General features: G+C 41.2%; 2 protein-coding genes across 3 annotated transcripts in view; both read left to right on the forward strand.

Annotated features, from left to right (window-relative positions):
* Window positions 1-16,712, forward strand: part of RABGAP1 (RAB GTPase activating protein 1) — a 129,947-nt gene that overhangs the window by 62,630 nt on the left and 50,605 nt on the right. The gene's annotated exons all lie outside the window — the stretch shown is intronic.
* Window positions 8,227-10,991, forward strand: GPR21 (G protein-coupled receptor 21). Its single transcript, XM_084650309.1, has 2 exons — window positions 8,227-8,322; window positions 8,805-10,991. The coding sequence occupies exon 2, from the start codon at window positions 9,164-9,166 to the stop codon at window positions 10,211-10,213; it is 1,050 nt and encodes a 349-aa protein (XP_084506435.1). The 5' UTR covers window positions 8,227-8,322; window positions 8,805-9,163; the 3' UTR covers window positions 10,214-10,991.

The raw sequence follows: 16,712 nt of genomic DNA on the forward strand, positions 1-16,712 counted from the left end.
TTTACACACCTGGCTGATATTGTTATGCCAACAAAACTTTGTCTATCATGCTGGACTTAAAACAATCTAAAGAGACCATTCCGTTAGCCCAGGTTCCTGTGATAAATTATTTCATAAGTTCAATTGGGGAAGGAGATGACTGTGACCTCTTAGGGTGCTAAACAATCAAAACTGGAAAGTTTGTTTACTTCCTGGGAGTTGTGTATAGGTGACCAATAGTAATTTATAAAATATAGTGGCTAGCTGAAACTATTGGTACATGACATTTGTTGTGTCCTAGATAGCGTTGATTTCCCATTAAGCATTCCATAAGTTATTTTAATAACTGTGAAATGCCTTCAGCAATAAAGTTAGGTTCTGATGAGTTGAATGGAAAAAAGCAGTAGTTTCCATAGCAACTGGTAGCGAGTGGCAGGGAGCAAGTACTCTTTCAGTTATTTCTAAGCAATGGATGAGCTGATACAATTTTTTTGCCTTTTTTATAAGCCATATGCATTGGTCCCAATAGAACAAGTGCTAGGTGCATAGGAAACTAAGGGCTGTCCATTATGTCCGATGATGTCTCGACATCTCTTGTGGCTGTATAGTCCAATCTACAAGGAGTAAGGTCATGATCAGATGTCACACAGGAAATTAGCAAGTAGAAAATTGCCTATTTTGTACTATTTTACTTTTAGAATTGTTCCTTTATTTTTATACTCTGCTGTGAACACTGATTCTATTCAATAAATACTGAACAGTTGGATAACAATTAATCCGGACTTTAGGAACTAGTTAAATCAAGACATTGATTTGTTTTAAGATAATATAAGATTAGCTTTTTCTCCTGGGGTAAAAATGATCCATGCTTTCAGTGGACAGGTGAAAACACTTTTCAGAGAACCCTATTTTTTTTAGACTTCATAGAAATGCCCCTCTAACAGAGTTGTGAATTTCAGAGGCGCTGAGTACCCAGAATTCCAATTGATCTCAGTGGGGGCTGCACTACTTTACAGGTAAAGTGCTTCTGTTTTTAGATTAATGATACAATAATGGGAGTTACATGTTTCTTGTTGAACCTCCATAAGAATGCATTTTGCATGATCATAGGTTCTCAGATATTCCTGAACACCGGTGTTGTGGAATAAGAACATCTCTGATCAACTCAGCTTTTGTGCTGCAAAACTGTGCAGTATGGGACCCCACCTCATTTCCCATTCAGCGAGAAGAGAGATGATTTTACATTGTTTTAATGGCTAAGAATTGCCTAATGCAGACCTGCATCTTTTTTGAAGCCGTCTGTTTTAGGAGATCACAGCTAACCGTAATATCAGGCTGTGGAACAATTTTGTATTTATGTACATTTATTTCTGTTGCTGTAGCACTTCTAAAAAGTAACCTACAAAAATCCTTGCCAGTGAAGGGGATGAACTGTTTTAATAAAACTTCTTGAAAACTCACAATTAGCACTTCCCAATCAAGCTGTTCTAAAGGACTACTATATAACATCAGTCAGTAGGTCTCAGGCTGTGGCTTGTTCTAGTGGTTCATAAAACAAAAGGTTAAGAATCAGGCATTCATAATGTTGAAGGGAAAGTAGAGGATTAGGAAGGGGAGAGGTTGGTTTATGTGGGACTATGTGTGGGGAGGTGGCTTGTAGCATTAGTGTGTATCAGATAATTGCATTATCAGAAAAATATATTTGGCACAACAGGGATATCTTGGGGGCACATCAGAAAAATCCAGTAGCTGCACAGGTGCCCCTTGCACGCTCTACAAGAGTAATCCTATGTTCGTTACTCCTTAAGGCAATTCCCAATTTAAACAAATATATCAGTATCAACTATTTTTAGAAATCTTTAAATGCAGGATTCTCTCTAGTTACTTTCTCTTGTCCCTGTAAAGCAGTGGTGGGCAACCTGCGGCCCGCACATGGCTCGTCAGGGTAATCCACTGGCAGGCTGTGAGACAGTTTGTTTACATTGACTGTCCGAAGGCCTGGCTGCCTGCAGCTCCCAGTGGCCATGGTTTGCAGTTCCCAGCCAGTGGGAGCTGCGGGAAGCAGCGGCTGCCCGCAGCTCCCAGTGGCTGCAGTTCGCTGTTCCCAGCCACTGGGAGCTGCGGGTGGCCATGCCTGTGGACGGTCAATGTAAACACACTCTCTCATAGCCCGCCAGCATATTACTCTGATGGGCCGCAGGTTGCCCACCACTATTGTAAAACGTGTTTTTCTCCCCATGAGAGCAATAACTTTGTCGATAAAGGGCTTGTCAAATGTAGAACTTAATAGTGTGCGCGTTCCCTGGCGACTACATCTTGACATGGTGAGAAGGCTTGTGTGTTCCAATGATCCTTGGAGTTAGTGGAAGCTTTAATTCCTGGTAGGGCCACCCAGGCTGAACAGGTCATAGGGTAGGAACCACATGAAAAGGAGTCCACCCCTCCAGGGTGGTGGCTGAGTGAGGCCAACAACCTCTCATCAGTAGACAGGGATGGTGAAGGCTTTTTTGTGCCCTGAGTGACATCTGACAGTGGAGGAAGGATTCCATTGCAGAGTAGCATGTGCAAATGTTATAATAATTTCACTAAAAAGCTAGATGAAAAAGTTTTTTGTAAGAGTATTTGACTGAATAAATGTGTTAGTCTCATAATATAACACTACTTCTAAGGTGGGAAGACAGAATCATACAGTAGCAAAACCTGGCATGGGCCTCATTTGATTTCCCCCTCTATATACATGACAATTAGATTTGCATACACGCATCTAAACTAGGTGTATATGTCTAATTTTCAAGAGTGCTGAACACCACAACTCAATTACTTCATCTGGAATTGTGGGATCTTCTTCGAGTGGTGGTCCCCATATGTATTCCTGTTGTGGGGGTGTGCATGCGTGCCACGTGTTGGATCCAGAAGATTTTTGTAGCCGTGTCCATTGGTTCACACATTCAGCATGTATCTCTTCGTGCTCCCTGCCAAAGTTATTATAGTCTTTGGGTTGATGCTCCCCCAGTTCACTCTTACTGCTGCATGGCTGGAGTTCGAACCCCTGTTCCTCTGCACTCGTGGTGTTTCACTGTCCTCCATCTGTATATAGGTCTTCATTCTGGTTTTTCATATAGTTAGTTATGAATTGTGGATCCTCAGCATTCCTGAAAATTAAGCATGTAAATCTTAATTTAGATACGTATATGCAAATCTGATTGTAATAAGTGTGGAAGTGGTATTGAGGCCTGTGAGGCTGTGATCTACATACTTGTGTCCGTGTGCTCCGTGATTTTCTATTTCTGTGTTATACAGTTTCACTGTGGTTGTAGTGGGCAATAAGATTTATGGAGAATATTACTCCTAATAGATATGCCTTAGCTATAGGGATAGCTTCTTAAAAACCCTTCCAAGCAGCATGAGATAGGCACTTGCAATTATACTGATATATACATTTATACAAATACTGTTTATAAAATTCAAAAAATTAGCAAGTGAATCATTTATTGGTACTGTCTACAGGAATATACTACTCTTATTGGATGGACAGAAATTTAGAGTTTTTTATTAATCATTTCTTGTAATAATTTATACCCTAGATCTGAAAAGGAAAGACAACATTTTAAAACAGAAGTTTACATTTCAGAGTATTTCATCTAATTCAGCTGTTTGAGAGCAGGTGTAATTCAGTATATGGTTCTAATTAAAGTTTTTAATGGTTCTGATTCTTGATGGAAGGTTTGTGCTATAGTCGATTAGTGCACTGACCTTTAACCTGTGGGAAAACTAGTTTAAATCCTGCTGGAATATCAGTTTGATCCCAGTTTGTGCACATCACAAAACCGTGATGATGCTTGATGGTTTCTGATGAAGAGGGTCTTAGGACGCTGATAGCATGGGTTGCTGCTGTTTTGGACTAGGATGCATTGGGAGATCTGGGGGAGTGGAGGATGCTGTAGAATGGGACTGAAGTGCATTGACAGAGCTTGTGTAATCTCAAATTCATGAGCAGTAATTCTGTTCACAATTCATTAACTCAGAAAAAATAGAATACAAATTAGAAAATTAAGGGGGGTGCAATTGAATTCTCTTCCATTATTATAGTGGAATCTCTCTCTCTGTGCTGGAGTTAAGTTTTTTGTATTTCTATTAAAAATCTGTATGTTCTGAGGTTTCTGATTTTGGCTGTAGTTATTTGCTCTGTCCTGAAATTTTATTAACCAGTTGTTATTGAGGCCTAGTATTAGAAATCCTGAGAGAACCGAACTTGTTTTTAAATATCTGAAATATTAAAAGTTTGACGCATGCTGTTTTTCTTAGGACTGAATAGGCACAGTAGTAAATATTCCCTCAGGATCTACAAACACCACTGAATCATAGAATATCAGAGTTGGAAGGGACCTCAGGAGGTCATCTTGTCCAACCCCCTACTCAAAGCAGGACCAATCCCCAATTTTTGCCCCAGATCCCAAATGGCCCCCTCAAGGATTGTACTCACAACCCTGGGTTTAGCAGGCCAATGCTCAAACCACTGAGCTATCCCTCCCCCCAAATCCACTGGACTCTTTTGGTATCTGAATTCTTCTCTGCTTCAGAAAAAGAAGTAAATTTATACCAAAAATACTGTTTTGGGGTTCTTTTCCTAAATATTCTCATCTCCACACTTCATGTTTGGGCATTTATCTGAAGGTAGAATTACAGATCCAAATATCTGGACAAAAGGTGGCCACTTATATATGCATCTGAGATGATTCATAGCATTTTTCAAACTGATTTACAAAGTGAGTGGGGATTCTTCCACTCTGTATGAAATGCATTATATTCAATACACAAAAATTCTAGCTCACTTTTTGGAAGCAAGGTTCCTGAGTGATAAGAAACAGTTGGTTTTAGTGTGATGAAAACATCAAATCTGCCAAGTGGCAGTCTGCTAAAATCCTGTCAAGTTCTTTGAGTGTCATTGCCATAGGCCTTGTTTTCAACCGGGTGGGTTGCCTATACAATAAATCCCAGCTCAAACTTATTTGAAGAGGGTTGACAACCTTTATGATTTTGGGCTGGGTTTTCTTTTCTAAAACTGACTTAGTAAGAGCATTCATTGGTGTTTGATGGTAAATTAAAATGCATGTTAATGAAAAGCATTATAATTTTTTTTTTTTAAGGAAAATATTTTGATGATTGTACCTTTCTCAATCAAGGTGAACACTGGCATATAAGAGTGAACCACACAAGTGTTTCTCTGATCATTGTGTAGCAACGTTTCTGAAAGTTGGATCTTGGGAAGTATATACACCAATTATGCATAAACAGTGGGGGGGAAGGAGTGTTGAACTGAGCTGAAAATATCCTTGAAAGGTTTTGTATTTATTTTATTGGTTTTATCTTTGAAATTTGTTAATATTGTCAATTGTCAGGCATCGTGTGTTTTATTAATCGGGTGCTATTGTGATACCACTAAAATTGTTTTCCCTCAGCAATCAAAAGAGTTTAACAATTTGCTGGGATCAGTTCCCCATTGTAATTTGACATTAGCCTATTTTCTGTGTAACTTGTGTTACATTTGTGTGAGTGCCTAATTTTAATGTGAAGGTTTATAACATTTCTTAGCCACAGTTTTAGTATTCTTCTCCACTTGAGTAGAAATTCCATCAGTTATTGTACAAACCAATAATAATATTAAATCAATCTTCCTGGAAGAAAGTAGAAAAAAAATCAAGTTTGTGTTTTTCAGGGATTATATGGCAGCATGAGCCAGAAGGTTTTAAATTATGGCAAACATCTGTGTTGGAATTTTAACCAAATTCAACCCATATAAATGTAACAAGTTAAACAGCTTTTTTTCAAGGTCAGTATAAATTGTAAGCATTGCACTATGACTGCTTTGGGCTGTATGCTTTCCATCTGTGATTCATATTTCATTAAATACACCTGAGTTTGGCATAACATTTTAGTTTCTATTGTTTTAGGACTTGTCTGTCCAAGAAAGCCGCATTGATTTAAGTTAAGGGTGAATTTAAATCCATATAGTTAAACCAGTTCAAACGGCTGTTCGGACACTCTTATTTTTGTAAAGAATACCTTATTTCGGGTTAGCTTTAGTCAATTATGAGCAGGTATAACTAAATTGAAATGAGCCATTCTTATATAAAATAAAAATAGCCAAAAAGCCTTTTACATTGGCTTAACTATATCAATTTAAAGACTGTTCTTTGGTAGCTGGCAAATCTCATGTCACAAGTTGTTGTTGTTCTGGAACAGGAGTCTGACATCTCGAGTTATGAATTGGGCTGTTGGATTTAGAATATGTAAGTGTTCAGTGTGGCTGAGCGAGGAAAAGGGGAAAAGCAGGGCCGGCTCTGGGCACCAGCAAACGAAGCACGTGCGTGGAGCAGCACTTTTCAAGGAGCAGCACTCCAGCCTCTTTGCTTTGGTGGCATTCTGCTTGGGGCGGCAAAAAAACCTAGAGCCGGCCCTGGGGCAGAACACTTTATTTTCATTCCTAAATGCCATACCCAGAGGTGTGCTGGAGTCCTGGTATGACATTTTAGGGCTTGTCTACATGGGAAATATTTCCGGCTGTCCCAGTATAATTAAACCACTCTAGTTATACTGGTGTAACTCCCTCCTGTGGACACTTTTATTCGCAGATAAGAATGTTTTTGTTTTTCTTCAGTTTAGCTTAAACCACTTCCAAAGGGACATAAGCTAACCTGGAAAAAGGCTCTCTCTTACACCAGAATATGGACAGTTATACTAGTATAACGGTAGCGCTTTAAATTCACACCCTAATTTATACTTCTGTAACTTTCCCATGTAGTCAAGCCTTTAGCGTGTGAATGTGTGTGTATTTATGCTTGCTGAGTGAGATCACATACTGGATATGGACAGAAAGCTGCGTGTAACAGTATAAGGGAGTCAATCTGTTTTACAAAAAAAAAAGGAGGACTTGTGGCACCTTAAAGACTAACCAATGTATTTGAGCATAAGCTTCATCGATGAAGTGAGCTACAGCTCATGAAAGCTTATGCTCAAATAGATTGGTTAGTCGCTAAGGTGCCACAAGTCCTCCTTTTCTTTTTGCGGATACAGACTAACATGGCTGCTACTCTGAAATCTGTTTTACAAGGTGTTCAGGGAGTTCATATGAGAAGCACTTCTTGTCATGTGCAAACGGTGAAATAGGTTTCAAATCAATGTTTTTAATACAAATCTGCATTTCTGAGGCTACAGGGGGTAGAGTTGCTAAAAACCAGTGTTTATTGCACTGACCCCACATGGAGAACTAATTCAGAATAAGCCACTCCTATTCCAATGTAAAGGTGTCAATACGGAGAGTTAATCAGGAATAGTTAATCTGTTTTAAATATGCACCCTACATTATTCCAGATTAAGTTTCGTGTGTGAACAAACTGTAAGAGTATAGGGGGAGTTCAGTGTTTTCAGACCCTGATCTGCTTTCCATCTGACTTTAATACCAATTGAGTTGTCAGAAGGGCCTTGTACTGGAATCTCTCCAACCAAGTGTTTTGTATCTTTAAACTAAACTGAACTAAGTACACACCAGCATTCAGCTGTAGGGAAGCCTCTTACTTTTCTCATGTCTGTACTGATCGTCTAACCTTTTTGGAAGAGAAGGTTACTGCTTTGAGCAGGTCTGTGTGTGGTAATGTGGCCTCACGATGCTTGTGTTAGAATAGGGCTCCCAAGGGGAGGAAGTGAGAAACCTGGCACAGGCACGGTGAACAGCCATCAACTTCCAGCATCCTCCTCAGAACCTGTTGTCCTGCTGCCCTTTACATTCCTTGCCTTCGCAGGGTTCGGTTACCGATTGCTGGGACCTGGCGTGTTGCATTTTGCCCCAGGGGAAGGCGGCTGAGATGCTGGGGGGAAGCTCAGAGCTGTTCATCGCACAGCCAGATTGCTGGCCACGTGTTTCCCTGCAGCTCGTGCAAGTGTTGTCTGACTCGGGGGCCCCGCCCCCAAATAATGAGCTGCTGCTACTGAACATCTGGAGAGGGCAGGTCCTCCGGGCGGCGGCTGGAGTGGGAGTAGGCCGGCAGGGAGGGGGCGCGCCCCCATTGCAGGCTCCGAGCTGGGTCCACCTCGTCCCCGGAGCCCCGGCCGCGGTGCTGCAGCTGCCCCTGCGCTCTGCCTTGCCTTGCCTTGCCTTCTCCGCCCCCCTTCCTCCCCTCCCCTCCCCATCTCCCGCTCCCCTCCTCTCCTTCCTCCCCCTCCGGCTTTCCCCTCCCCCTCGCAGTTCTGCAGCAGTCGGGGCTGAAGCACACGCCGGCTTTGCGGGCTCCCGGGGCTGAGGATGCGCTCGGGCTTTTGTCCCCATTGCGCCAGGCACAGGGGCAGGTGAGTGGGGGTGGGGGGTTAGCCGGGGCTGGGTCACTCGCTCCGCTGTTGTGTCAGGGGAGCTGGGGGCGAGCCAAGCACCCGGACCGCTGGATCAGTGCAGTTAAAGTGAAATAATGAACAAAGCATCCTGCAAAATGGAGCCAGGAGGAGGGCTGGAAACACCCCCTCTCCCCCCAATATCCCCTGACCCCGGGGACCTGCGGGCGGAATTTCTTGGGAAGCCCATGAAATGCATCTAAACCTCTCCTCCTGCTGCTGAGAGCCCAGCTCTGTGAGAAGGGATGTCCACAGACCACGGGTGGTGGGGTGCGGAAGGGGGAATAAGGCTGGTGTGGAGGAGGGGCTGCACTGTGAGAGAGGCAGGCTGCACTCAGGGGTGGGGAATGAAAGAGTGATGGAGTTGGTGGCATGGGCTGCCTGGCAGGAAGCTCAGTGGCCGGAGAGATGCTGCAAAACACTTTCCCCTTTTCTTCCGTCAGCTCGAGTTCTGACTCCTGCCGAAGCTTCTCCCTGTTCCCCCGCGCTGCATCCTCTACCCAGATGTTTAGCCAGCCAGGGTGTTAGTGTTAACCAGCTCTGGTGCCTGTGTGTGAACTTGCTGGCATGGCTGCTGCTGGGACCCAGGGCAGCAGCAGCAGTAGAAAGGAGGCTGTCGATTGAGCTGGATTTAAAGGGGAATTGTGCTGCAGACAATGCTCAGCAGCAGCATCTGGAGCAGCCCTGGGGACCCAGCTACACATTGCTACACACACAGCCGGGCACAATGACAGCAGCTGCCTGGAGTAGCTGCAGGCAGCAGGCTGGAGCATGAAGTGAAGGGATCACTGCAGTGCTCAAGATGAACTCCACCTTGGTTGGCAACCAGAGCGGGCAGCCATTCTGCCTCCTGGCCATTAGCTACTTGGAGACCGTCAATTTTTGCCTCCTGGAAGTGATTATAATAGTGTTTCTCACCGTGCTGATCATTTCAGGCAATATTATAGTGATATTTGTCTTTCACTGTGCACCTTTACTGAACCATCACACCACCAGCTACTTCATCCAGACGATGGCATATGCTGACCTCCTGGTGGGTGTGAGCTGTCTGGTGCCTTCTTTGTCCTTACTCCACTATCCCATTGTTTTGAGAGAGTCCTTGGTCTGCCAGGTCTTTGGTTATGTGGTATCCGTGCTCAAGAGCGTCTCCATGGCCTCACTGGCTTGCATTAGCATTGATAGATACCTTGCCATCACCAAACCACTGACCTACAATACTCTGGTCACCCCTTGGAGACTCCGCATCTGCATCCTGATTATTTGGTTGTACTCCTGTGTAGTCTTCTTACCTGCCTTCTTTCACTGGGGAAAGCCTGGATATCATGGGGATGTGTTTCAGTGGTGCGCCAACTCCTGGTACACTGATCGCTATTTCACTGTCTTCATCGTGATGATGCTCTATGCTCCTGCTGCTTTCATTGTCTGCTTCACATACTTCAATATCTTCCGCATCTGCCAGCAGCACACCAAGGAAATCAATGAAAGGCGAGTGCGCTTCAGCTCCCAGGATGGGGAGGCTGGGGAGGCACAGCACTGCCCTGATAAGCGCTATGCCATGGTTCTCTTCCGCATCACCAGTGTCTTCTACATCCTCTGGTTGCCCTACATCATCTATTTTTTGCTGGAGAGCTCTGCTGTCTATAGAAACCACACTGCATCCTTTTTGACCACTTGGCTTGCCATTAGCAACAGTTTCTGCAACTGTGTCATTTACAGTCTCTCCAACAGTGTTTTTCAGAAGGGGCTCAAACGCCTCTCAGGGGTTGTTTGCACCTCCTGTGCAAGACAGAGGGTAGCTAAGGACTCCTCAACCTCTAGGAGCAAAAGACCTTCCAATGGATTCCATGTCTAAGGAGCAGATCGCTGTGACTGAGAAATGCAGGCAGTTATGTAAATTGCCAAATAAGTTAAATACTGTTTTAAGATGTCCAGGTTAGAAAAAGGGTTTCTGAGAAATGCTGCTGACAAAAAATCAGGAGCATGTATTGTTTTCACTTCAAATTTCATCATGGCGTTAGGGTCCGTGACGTGTGACCTCCATGCTCATTTTAAGAATAAAGCTGTATCCTGACACTTTTTCCGGCATGACTGAATGTAGTGCGGGTGTGAGCTTCAGCAAAAATGTTTTTTTGTTTTGTTCTTGCAGCTTTACGAGGCTGTTTCAAGATTTATGCGTCACATGGAAATGATTTCTCTCAAGTGGAAGTGTTATAGTGTAATGGTATATTACAGGGATTTTTTTGTGTATGCCAAAGCATATTAACTCTGTGTGTTCTTACACTGCAATATAAGGGGCCAAATGGTTTGTCTTTCAGCTCTAGTAGACAGAGCTCTAGAATATAGTGAATAATGTGAATACTTTAACATTAACTTAAACTTGTAATGAGGCATGAATTCAGCAATGTGATCAAAACAGTGAGACACTTTTGAAAACTGATCTGGTCTCTGTGCCCCATTTTACTAGTAGAATACTTGTATGTGATTGGAGTACAGTATTGGCATTTTTCTTTTTGTTTGTGTAGTAACCAGAACAACTTGGATCAGACCAAATTTAGTGGTTTAATAAAACATTTTTTATAAGCTCAGAAAAAATAGTTGCTGGTTTATGACCTCCAAATCGTGGCAGTGGTTTGAGGATGATGCCTAATTGTGAAAATTATTCTCAAAACACTAGAGAAAAGCCACTTCTGTGTAGAAATTACTCAAGAACAACTAAAAAAATCTGACCTGTTTTTATCTGAATTGTTCTGATATTTTACATACTGGAATTTAAGGGGGAAAAGAGAGAGAATTTGTTGTCTAACCAGCTAAGGAAACTATGTTATAAATTTAACTACAGCATTTGAGTTATAGATAACTGAACACACAGCTAAATCAGGCATTTCTCTTTAATCCCATGAAGCCTAAAGAAGGTTTGAATATAGCAGGAGCTAATTCCTTTTGGCCAGCATCCGTCCTAAACTGATCAAACAAAGTGCACTATCTGAAAAACAACGTTTCAGTGACTACAACTTCTTAGGGCTGATTTAGAATGGAGGCTTTTTGTGTGCTGTAATGTCATCAGGAATGCACTGTGGCCCTCAACTTAATTCATTCTCTTTAAAAATGCCATTAACTCTTTATTGATGCATGGTGTGCTATTTTAGTCGCTAAAGTATCTGCAAAGTATAAATTCTTAACAGTAATGGATTATATTTTTCCATCTCAGTGTCCTCAATACAGGGATGTTTTTTCCCTCCTAATATAATACGTACCACAACCTGTGTACAGCTCACTGTTTTCAGCATGCACCCAATCTCTGTGTGCAATAGGAGTGGGTTCTGGGGAATTCTTTGAGCTCTCCACATGTGTAGGAGTTGCAGTCAGGGTGTGCTCTCAGTGCACAGAGGGACTGAAGGAATCCTAAGACCTGGAGAAGTCTCTCCAGCTCAAGGGAGAAATCACAGTTTGTGTTATAAAATATGTTTAAATCAGATCTTGGTTTTCTACCATAGTATGTCATCCATGACGAAAATTTATAAAGATAACTTCCTTCTGTAGATCCTCCAAAATGTAAGAACAAAGGCTGTTGATACCCTGTTGCCTTCGTGGCCACTTTATTAATAATTATTTGCATTGTGGCACACCTAGAGACCCAGGGCCCCTTTTGCTTGGCACTGTGCAAATATAAAACTGAGACAGTCCCTACCTCTAAAGAACATGATATCTAAATTTAAGGCTAAAGACAACAGGTGGATATGACTGACAGCAGTGGGGAGCTGAGGGTAACAGTGAGACAGTTATGAAAGATGTAATAAGCAAGGGTTGCACCAGCTGGCTCATCGGTCTCAAGTGTTTTGTAAGCATTATAGCATAGGTGGTTTTTAAGGAGAGATTTAAAGCTTGAAGTCACTCATATTTAGCATTTATGCTCAGTATTATTGAAATACCGCTTCATGCAAAACACCCCTGTTTTCCTATGGTTCTAAGCTGTAGTTAAAGTTCAAAGTGTTTGAGCAGATATAATCTAAGCATTAAAATAGCATTTAATATCAAGATGATTTATGTCAGGTTTATCCACTGGGTCCTAAAATCCATCACAGTAAGGTTTTAGGCGTAAGTGGAGGTCTGAGGACAAATATTGCTGCATCTTTCAGTTTGTGCACCAGGAAGAAGCAGTTGAATGTGACTTAGTGTACAATATATTTGGGAATACGTGAATTTAGCAAAAGTGGGGAGCCTAAATGCTGACATTAGTATTTAGCTTATGTTGGAGCAGATGCCAGCTTTACCCAACTGGCCCCAGAGCTGTATTCAAAATAAAACAGTTTACAGCTGCGGATATTTTTAAAACTTGACTTGGGAACAGCTGAACAAGTCAACATTATTCTGATGGCTAGAAGGAAGGTAGCGCAGCTGTGTCTTACAGCTGTGAGATTCACTTACAAAGTGTTTATTAAAAACTAGGCTTTTGCTCCCTCTCAATTGCCATATTCAAATACACCATCAGTTTCATTTTATCTCAAAATCTTCGTCAGTGAAGTTGCTTTTCATGAGACACAGGAAGCAGAACCTGGACTTCTAGGGAATTAAAAATCAGAACAAATTTTAGTTACATCTTAGTTTCATATGCAACATTTTTCACAGATGCTTCTGAAAGGTGAAGCAGTCTCCGGCTGCACAGTTAGCATTAGGCTGGTTTTGTCTCAACTGCATCTAAAATTTTTGTTTTTAAATATCTTTCATATACTCCTTTCATTTGACAGAATGGTAGATTTGTATTTAGTTTAAAAGCTGCTGCACCACATTCATATCACACATAACTATTGACTTTAGTGAAGTTACATCAGAGATGAATCGGTCCCTGTGTGCTTGAGACCAAGTGAGGAAGAAATAATTTTACACTCTATTACCTTGTTTTGTCAGGAGTTCACTTAACTTCATTTGGTATGTAGTTGACATGAGGCATAGTGCTTGTTTTCAGGGACTGTCAGCACTATTGATGCTATGAACTGTTACACAGCAGACTTCATAGTCAGATCATTTTCATAGCTACATTTGAAAGTTAGTCCTTGTGCTTCGCTGTACTTGTTTGAGTTTTCATAATACTTTACAGAATAGTAAATACTGACCAGGACAATTGCACAAACAAATGTGACAAAGAGAGCATAGATGTAAACATTATTTGTATGTTCATAAAAATATTAAGTCTGCTATGAAACTTCCATGAATTTAAGTGGTTAAATGAATTCACTTTAATTTCAAATTTGTATCTGGGGCTTTACATTCTATTTTTTATTAGGTTATCTGACTCATTTTCAGATCCAGCTGGGTGAGGGTTTATAACTTGTTTAATTACTGGATGGAATTCACTTGGCATTTTTGAGTCCCACAGGGAAGCATTTTCACATGCATAGCTTTTCAGAAAGTGACATAATTTATGTAGCTCATCCAATATTCTCATACTGAAAAAGAAAAGACTTAAATTATTGGAGGTTGAGGTTGTAGTGTATTGCTATTTTAAAATAGTTTCAAAAGGAGAAAACGTGCAAATTGTTAATCTTCTCATTCAAATCCAGTGACAATTTTGTTAATATGGAGAGTTCCTTTCTAGGGGAGGTAAAAAGAGGATGATAGCTTTGTGCTATCAAATTCTGCATTTACATGTGGGTATTTCTTCACTCCCCATTTTATAGTCTTAATTTACTAGTGCATGTTTTGAACTTTAGGGTCCTAATTGTTCAGTAGAATTTCAGACTTATACCTTCCTTTGGTACTTGGCTTCCATTACTGTAGTATCTGAGCACCTCACAATCTTTAATATCCTTACACCACCTTTGTGAGATAGGGAAATAATCCATTTTACAGATGGAGACTTCAGACCCAGAGAAAATAAATGACCTACCTAATGTCAAGCTGGAGGAGCAAAGAATCGAACCTGGGTCTCCCAACTCCCAGACCCTAACCATGGCATTATCATTTAAAAAAAAAATAGCAGGAAGTTTCACAGGTAAGATGCTCATCTACTTGGAAAATGACAAACATAGGGCCCCAATTAACATCCTTCCTGTGAGAACACCACCAACTCAATACCCAACATTGATAAGCAAATATCCCTTTCTGTATGTGTAGACAGTCACACTATCTGATACACTGAACTTCCACAAGTCAAGAAAAGCTGAAGTGCTTCAACCAAGCAGTATGCCACCATCAGAGTTTGCAGGTTAAAGTCAGTGGGACTGGTGCTCCGAAGTGACTGAAGTGCTTTTGAGAATCCAGCCCTCAGGAGACTGTTTGGGTTTATGCGATTAGCTTTAAGCTTTCATTTTTGAACATTTTGGCCCGTGTCTCTAAAAGTTAATAGTTTTGTTTAATGTATTGAAAGTCTGAATTAATTATTGTTAACCCCCAAGGCCATTTTGTTTTGGAATTACAAAGACTTTGTCATCAAGAAGTTTAATAAAAACTTTTAGACCCGGATGCTGAAAACACTTTTGCGTGTGCATAGATCCATTGAAATCAGTCAGGCTGTTTATGCAAGTAAAGTTACATACCAGGTGAGGTGTTTGCAGGTTCAGGGCCTTAATTTTCAATATTTTATTTTTCACACTAAACAGTTTTGCAAAATTCAGTAAACTACACTACAGTAGTGGCTTTTTAAATAAAAACAGCACTTATAATTTAGTTAAATATAAATTTTGATCTAAAGAGGCAACAACACATTTTCAAATTAGTTTTACAAAACCTCAACCTGATTTAAATTAAAAAAAAAAAAAATCAAAACGGCTTCAAAATCAAAACCTGTGTCATATGAAAAATGATGAACCCCACTTCTCTTGAAGTACAAGAGATTGTAAAGGCCATCACTGTTTCTAATTTTAGAAACCGGGAGATGAGTAGGAATCTTCCCTTTTTAGGCAACTTTGTGAAACTAAGATCTTCTGCAAACCCTTTCCCCAGTAAACTGCTGTTTAGAGTCAGAGCCATCTGCATGCTAGGAGAAGAACAGAAACTCTGCCTTTGTGTTTTCAGCATAGAATTAGTGCCTGTTCCCACTTGCTTGATATGCCTGTGGCTCCCAAGCTGTACACTGCACTACTTTTCCATACACATTAATGAACAGTGTGTCTCCAGAAATCCAGCAGGTCTCTAGGGAACAACCATCACATGGCTGGATTTAGGTTCCAGGCGCTAGTATTGCTCATAAATGACCTCAGAGAAGCCAATCATGCTACAGTCTGGTATTCACTTTAGAGATTCTCCAGTTCTTTGTATTAATTGTTAGGTGATTTAAATTAGGTTTGACTGAGCACAGGTTATAGCTCCTCAGCCTTAGTTATAGGTAATCAGATTGCTGTACCATCAAGTTTCATAGGCTGCCTCCAACAAGAACAATACTTTGTCCTTCAGAGGAAAGTGAAAATCCCCCATAGTGTGCCTAACCAGTTGTGCAGTACTGTACATAAAATCATACAACTGGAAGGGATCTTGAGAGGTCATCTAGTCCAGTCCCCTGCACTCATGGCAGGACTAAGTATTATCTAGACCATTCCTGACAGGTGTTTGTCTAACCTGGTCTTAAAAATCTCTATCGATGGAGATTCCACAACCTCTCTGAGCAATTTATTCCAGTGCTGAACCATCCTGACAATTAGGAAGGTTTTCCTAATGTCCAACCTAAACCGCCCTTGCTGCAATTTAAGCCCATTGTTTCTTGTCCTATCCTAAGAGGTTAAGCAGAATAACTTTTCTCCCTCCTTCTTGTAACAACTTTTTATATACTTGAAAACTGTTACCATGTCCCTCGGCCGTTTCTTCTCCAGACTAAACAAACCCAATTTTTTTTCAATCTTCCCTCATAGGTCATGTTTTTCTAGACCTTTTATCATTTTTGTTGCTCTTCTCTAGACTTTCTCCAAGTTGTCCACATCTTTCCTGAAATGTGGTGCCCAGAACTGGACACACTACTGCTATTGAGGCCTAATCAGTGCGGAGTAGAGTGGAAGAATTACTTCTTGTGTCCTGCTTACAACACTCCTACTAATACATCCCAGAATTATGTTTACTTTTTTGGTAACAGTGTTACGCTGTTAACTCATATTTGGCTTGTTATCCAGTGTGACCCCCAGATCCCTTTCCACAGTACTCCTGCCTAGGCAGTCATTTCCCATTTTGTATGTGTGCAACTGATTGTTCCTTCCTAAGTGGAGTACTTTGCATTTGTCCTTATTAAATTTCATCTTCTTTTCTTCAGACCATTTCTCCAGTTTGTCCAGATCATTTTGGATTTTAATCCTATCCTCCAAAGCACTTGCAATGCCTCCCAGTTTGGTATCAGCCACAAACTTTTAAGTGTAGAGAGGGAGTGTTTC

The sequence above is a fragment of the Lepidochelys olivacea genome, assembly GCF_965140295.1.
Source record: "Lepidochelys olivacea isolate rLepOli2 genome assembly, chromosome: 16".
Lineage (NCBI taxonomy): Eukaryota > Metazoa > Chordata > Testudines > Cheloniidae > Lepidochelys > Lepidochelys olivacea.

Excerpts from the sequence above, each read along its gene's own strand:
- GPR21 (XM_084650309.1), top strand. The coding sequence starts at position 9,164 with ATGAACTCCACCTTGGTTGGCAACCAGAGCGGGCAGCCATTCTGCCTC.